General features: G+C 43.3%; 1 protein-coding gene across 2 annotated transcripts in view; it reads right to left on the bottom strand.

Moving 5' to 3' along the window:
* Nucleotides 1-5,139: 5,139 nt before the first annotated feature.
* The window catches only part of BMP7 (bone morphogenetic protein 7), an 81,977-nt gene continuing 80,244 nt past the window's right edge, over nucleotides 5,140-6,872 (bottom strand). For both annotated transcript variants that reach the window (XM_081196458.1, XM_081196459.1), the window contains exon 7: nucleotides 5,140-6,218. In XM_081196458.1, coding sequence (XP_081052584.1) covers nucleotides 6,069-6,218 — 150 coding nt within the window. In that variant the 3' untranslated portion in view covers nucleotides 5,140-6,068. The remainder of the gene's footprint in view (nucleotides 6,219-6,872) is intronic.

Here is a 6,872-nt window from a genome sequence, read left to right as displayed (position 1 = left end):
TGAAACAGCTGCCGACAGCTGTGCTAGAATCAACTGGGCATCTTTGCAAGGCTGCCAGCAATGGATTTACGTTTTTTCCTTGGGGCTCTTACCCCCCACCCCACCCCCACATTTCTGCATTAAGAGCTATGTGGTTGCTGTGACTGTTGACAAGTAACCATGGCACATAATCTAAGCAGTTAGGAATAAAAGGAAATAGGAGGTAGGAATGAATCAAAGCAAGGGGGGCAGGCAGTGATCGAGTTCCCCAATATTAGGTGATCTTGAGATCTAGTAGACTGACAGGCCTTGTGACTAAGGGGGAAAGAAGGAATGTAACTGCATAGGATAAAAAGGTAAAGGGACCCCTGACCATTAGGTCCAGTCGTGACCGACTCTGGGGTTGCGGTGCTCATCTCGCGCTGTTGGCTGAGGGAGCCAGCGTACAGCTTCCAGGTCATGTGGCCAGCATGACTAAGCCGCTTCTGGTGAACCAGAGCAGCGCACGGAAACGCCATTTACCTTCCCGCTGGAGTGGTACCTATTTATCTACTTGCACTTTGACGTGCTTTCGAACTGCTAGGTTGGCAGGAGCAGGGACCGAGCAATGGGAGCTCACCCTGTCACGGGGATTCGAACCGCCAACCTTCTGATCAGCAAGTCCTAGGCTCTGTGGTTTAACCCACAGCACCACCCGCGTCCCCTAGGTACCACTGTGTTATGTTTCGAGTTGACGATTGACATGCCCAGCAACTAGAGTGAAGTGGAGGCAGTGGAGGCTGATAGTGATGGAGTTTGGGGAACTTTAAAGCACATGATTCCCCCTCACACACACACAGAATCCTGGGTACTGCAGTTCAGCCTTCACATAGCTAGAATTCCCAGCACCCATTAAAAAACTACAGTTCCCAGGATTCTTATGGTGTGTAACCAGGGACAGTAAGCAGAGACCATGGGTTGGCAAGCCTGAATAAATAAAGGTTTACTTCTAGCAGTGTTAGCAAGGATGCCTTGACATATTTATAAGTTCATCATTTCTGCACTGCTAACACGGCCAACGAAATTACCATGGCAGACACGTTAAATCAATTGCCTATCTCTCGAAAGGACAGATCTTGTGACTCATCTTCATGTGCGCAGGATGGACTATAAGTACACAGATGAAATCCTGAGTGTACCTTAGTGGTACTTTACTCAAGTTCTGAATAAGGTCTGGGGTGCAACCACAGGTAGGGCGGAGAGCAGAGGAAAAAAGAGAAATGATCACATCAACACACAACACTAGGCATTCTTCTTTAAAACATGTAAAACAGCAATGATTTATTTGATTAAATTGTACAAACAACCTTCTAAAAACAACTGCTCTAAGGGGGGGGGAGGACCCAAAATGTATAGTTTTCTTTTTGCGCCAACAGTTGTTAATAAATATCTTTAAATAAGGAAACAAAATGTGCTCAAAGGAGAGATGAAGATATATATTTTTTTCCTGAACGTGATTGGAGGGGAGAGAAAAATCCAGAAGCTGAAATAAATAATTTTTGTTCTTGCTTTCGTGAAAACTATTTACACAAACATGTACAAACAATGCGGAGTTTACACAGAGATGGGCAGAAAGCCTGCCATTTATTACCCCAGGAAAAACAATATCCCCATAAAACATATCTTAAAAAGAAGAGACTGGAGGGTATACAGTGAAACGGTTTATGCCACCTATAGAACAGCAACCAACAGGGCAACAAGGCACTGGAGCTCACCCATATAATATACGCGTACACACTCAGAAGGTGTTTCTTATGTATCGTTAGCCTTAAAAGAAGCATCTGAGTTCCCTGAACAAGGCTTATCAAACCCCTAGAAGTAGATAATTAGGTGGCTGAACTTTTCTATAATAACGCACCAGAGGTCTAGGCACTTCCCCATCCTGCCTTCTCTGGCATGGGCTGTTGCAAAGCTAAGTGAGGGAGAAGATAGGTCTTGCGGAGGCCCCTGATAGTCCACAACAAACAGATAAGCCAGACATCGCTGCAGGGCCTTGTGTGTGAAATATTTGTTGGCCCAGACCAATTTTATGTGGTTATACACCAGCATCTGATTATATACCTTCTGATCAGAGATAAAACACTGCGAGAAAAAGTTTTAATATACAGTGGTACCTCACAAGACGAATGCCTCGGAAGACGAAAAACTCGCAAGACGAAAGAGTTTTTCATTTTTTGAGTTGCTTCGCAAGACGAATTTCCCTATGGGCTTGCTTCACAAGACGAAAACGTCTTGCAAGTTTGTTTCCTTTTTCTTAAAACTGCTTGAAGAGGCGCAGTTGCGACTTGACCGTGCTTCGCAAGACGAAAAATTCGCAAGACGAAAAAACTCGCAGAACGAATTAATTTCGTCTTGCAAGGCACCACTGTACTCTGATCCCAATGCTGTCCATCAAGATAAAGGAGCTATATATGTATATTCCAGGATTGCCTAATTCGGAAAATTTATCACTAGTTTGGAGTTTCCAGCATCTAATATTTGACAATAAATAAGCTTGGGGAATATAGTTCTGGATTTGGAATACCAAATCCTCCTTGTTTAACTTGTAATTGCATTTTTAATAATGGCAGCCTCGGGAGTCGAAGAACCCCATAGGCATTTTCTTAATAAAGAAATTTGTTTTTTGAAAATATTTTGGGGGGGAATGTGGACTGGAATTCCTGATCAGAAAGTGAAGGTAAAGACATGCTGAGGTCACTGTATAACCACTGCATATGATGGTATGATCACTTAAAGGGTTTCTGGGTGTGGGTGGGCGCCCCTCTTGCAATACACGCACCCTATCTGGGGTCGACTCCTCCTCCCCACAGAGACCAACCCCCCATCCCCATGCTGCCAGAGGAAGAAGTAGGTAGGAAAGCAGAGACGTCAATTCCTATTCTTCCTCATGTGGCTGCGCTCCAGCAACAAGTATTCTACCTTTCCTCTGACTCTGTGAAGGAGAACAAGGAAGTGTCCTCTCTCAGAGGAGGTCCTGACCAACCAAGGCCCACATCAGCACCAGCTGGCCCAGGGACGAGCTGAGGTTTCAGACGCTGCCAGAAAGCGCCTGTGGCTAGCCCAAGCAGTTAGGCTCTGTTTGGAGAACATGCGGCCTTTCACCTGGGCCCCAATTTGCCAGCTTGCTAGGGGCAGCCTTAAGAAAAAGGATGCCTCATCGCAGCACGAACCCCACTGTGATAGCAGGACCCTTCTCCCCTCATTGGAGGTTTGCAAAACCCCAAGCGCTGAATGACAACAACGGCTGTGCTGTGGATCTCAAACCTTCTCAGTCGTTCTCTCACGTGAATGCTGCACTTTTGGGTGTTTTTTCTCCCCCCCCTCCCCTTTTCCACCAAGGCCTCGTTGAAATGTACAATGAGACAGAGGACTGCTGGTTATTTATGATGCCTGATATTTCTTGCACCAAATCATGTCTGTGACTGGTGGATGTAAGGAACTTTTTAGCGAAGCTGCTCTTGCTACTTCTGGCAGCAAATACCATGGTCTGGAAGAGCACAGTTCAGATCCTGGCTTGGACATGAATCCCTCTGGCTATTTATTGGGCAAGTCACTGTGTTCTTAGGCCTAGGATTGAAGGTTAGCACCCTTGTCTCAGGCCAACCTTCCCCCCAACGTGGTGCCCTCCAGTTATTTTGGACGATGACTCCTATTAGCCCATCCAACATGATGAAGGCTAATAAGAATCATGGTCCAAAACATTTGGTGGGCAAAACAGGGGTTTTATCTATGAACTGTAAAACTTCTTTTGTTCTGCATAATTTAGTCTACATTCTAAAAGTATTTAGCATCGTAAGGCACAATAAGCTATGCAGGACAATAAAACTCCATGCCCAATTAGTATAAAAGGTATTCAGTCACATCTTTGGTAATGTGGGGTTTTGGGGAGTCCTTGGTAACACCTTGAGGTCCCACCAGCAACAGACAAAATTTGCTGTGGATACTTTGTTCAGTCCCACAAATTTCCAAGCATGCCTTCGCCAGCAAAACAGGCTTTGGGCCAACCAAGATACACAAATCCCACCTGCTCCCCACAAAATTAACCAGTCTGATTTGTTCCTAAGATCTCTGTGTTCATTCATTATATTTTTAGAAGGGACTTTGTATGTGTATGTAGGGAAAACTGGGATTTAGCTGTAGCACTTAATAGTCCTTGATAGAGGTATCCTCTGTGCTCCAAATGCTTTTTGAAAAGCCATACTCATCTTGCGGAAAATAATCCTGCAAGTTAAGTCATCCCTTCCCAATGTTCAGAGGCCTGCTTCCTTTAGTCTTCCTTCCTATTTACTAATCTTGGTATCTTTCCCCTCAAAACTTTCCCAGTGTCCCAAGCCTCTTTTTGAAAGTAGTACAAATAACGAAACACAGTGCTTCAGATACAGACATCTTAAGCTCAGGAGAAGAGCACCTCAAGTTTTGGAACAGTTCTACCAGTCGGTGCAACCTAAAATGATATTTGTCTTAACATCATACTGTTGATTTGTGTACAAGTTGGTCATCAACTGTAGTTCCTAAATCTTTCTAAAAATCCCTGACGCCTATCCAGTTTCTCAGCAAATGGGTTCTTCTGAATTTAATTCTGTCCCCCAAGTCATACTTCTGAATGTATGACCTGTCCTTTACAGTGTGGCAGACCTTCCCAATTTGATAAGGATCCTGTCCATTTCCTCATCCACATCGGTAAGATACAGAACTCTGCCCAGTGTTTATTTATTCATTTAACACAATTCATATGCCACTGGATGGTAATAAAACCTCCAAGCGGTTTACAAGAAATATTAAAAAATTATCAATAATATTTTTCCGTGGAATGCTGCTGGATACATGCTATACTACCCTCCTGCCATGCCAGATTTGGGGAGGATTAAAACCAGCACTACAGAATATTAGAATCTGAGAGAGGATGCTGCTCAGGAAAATAAAATCCTTGTGACAAGCACATCCCTTCCAGACACCAAAAGAGGTCCACTGCTTTGGAGGCCTAAGTATTCCTATCGCCTATGGAGTTGGAAGTAAATCAAATGAAAGAAAGTTTAAGGATGCGGAGAATGACAATGATTTTCTGTTCCTAGAGTAAAAACTGCTCATTTGTTGTTGTGGCTAAATGTTATGAAAAGGAACCAGTTTTGCAAATTTTATTGTTGGTTTACAGCAAATTTTTAAAATATAAAAATAGGAGTTCTGTAGTGGCTTAATTGTGCAAGGTGTCACACAATTAAGTCAACTGTACTGGAGATACATGACAGTGAATCAGATACGTGTGCAGTTTATATGGCTGTCGGTGTGTTAGGATGGGAACATGATGTACAAATAAGCCACAACTATTCTAGATTTCTATTGCTGGTTGTGCTTTTGACTGGGGAACATGATGCACAGCTGTAAATCTCTCAATCGCGCTCTCTCTCTCTCACACACACACACACCAACAATTGAGATCTGCTTTGCAAGAATTGCAGTACCGCTTTGGTGGTGAAATGTACCAAACATGTAAAATGTTATGGGAAGATAGAAACATCCATGAAAACAAAAAGTCAGGATTTACACATCCACAGTAATTTTTAACAGAATCACTGCTTCATTCAGGCAGCTTAATTCACTCATTTCAGTTCAAAAAATTCATTCCTCTAAAAGTAACTTTTACAAACCCCTCCCCGACACAACAGACATGCAATCACACACACAAGCATGTTTCCCACTACAGATGGCTTTTAGTTGTTGTTAAAAAGGTTCATTTCCCCCCTGACAAAGCACTTTTGGACAGGTTTTGCTTGCCTTACGGAAGTACGGACCTGTTTACAAAACCGATCCTCAGTCCTTGTTTTCCTTGTGCATCAGTTTGCAGAATGATGCTTATTTGGAAGCCAAAATTGTTCAAGGTGCCACTTGTGTATGCGTTTCTTTTCTTTGGCCACTTCAGAAACGGTGTTCCTAAGAACTGCGGCATGATTTCAAAGAAGGGTTTCTTTTCTTTCTAACGACACGTTATAAGACAACGGCACACACAACCTGCACATTCTGCAAGCTGCAAGCGGCTTTCCCGATTTGAATGTTCAATGGCAGCCACAGGCCCGTACCACCATGTTCCGGTATTTCTTCAGAATGACGTTGGAGCTGTCGTCAAAATAGAGGACAGAGATGGCGTTGAGCTGCGTTGGGGCACAGCAAGGCTTCGGCACTGTATCTGGGTTTATAAAGTGAACCTGTTGGGACAAAAAAGTTGCAAGACATCAAGGTAGTCACATCTTCTCTTCTACGGCCACCATCACAAAATGTTTTGATAGGTGTTAACACAAATCTTTCCTATTGACCCAAACTTGAGAACCTGGGTGTTTTAACGCAGAGATGGGGAAGATGTAGATCACCAGATATTGTTGAACTTTAATGCAACAAGGCCAATGGTCAAGATGAGGAATGCAGTCCAACAATATCTGCTTCCCATTCCTGTTGTAACAAACAGCATCACTACCACTTTCTTCCATTTTCATATCTTTCACAAGGAGAAAGACAGAAAAAGTCTGCACCACAGCCATTCCCATTCAAGTTTCAAGTGAGAGACACAGTATCATCACCTAACAATATATTTGAATTTTGCATTTGGGTTGCCTCCTGAACACCAGTGAGGAGCAGCTGAGAGGGAAAATGGCCTTTGATGTTGTACAAAGCATGCAATTATAGTTTCTTCCTCTGCAAGAAGATCTACTGCAAGAAGATCAAAGCATGGGCAGAAAAGGCTCAGCAGAGAGGTAGATGTGGTCCTTGCAAATATGCAAAAAGTGCTCATGCATTTTGCAATTACATGCATGCAATTTGAAGGCTGCAACTGCATTTTGAGCTTGAGGTTTTGAACAGTTATA

This window comes from Podarcis bocagei, assembly GCF_964188305.1.
Source record: "Podarcis bocagei genome assembly, chromosome: 5".
Lineage (NCBI taxonomy): Eukaryota > Metazoa > Chordata > Lepidosauria > Squamata > Lacertidae > Podarcis > Podarcis bocagei.
The sequence above is the reverse complement of the archived record's forward strand: the minus strand, read 5'-3'. Positions and strand labels throughout refer to the sequence as shown.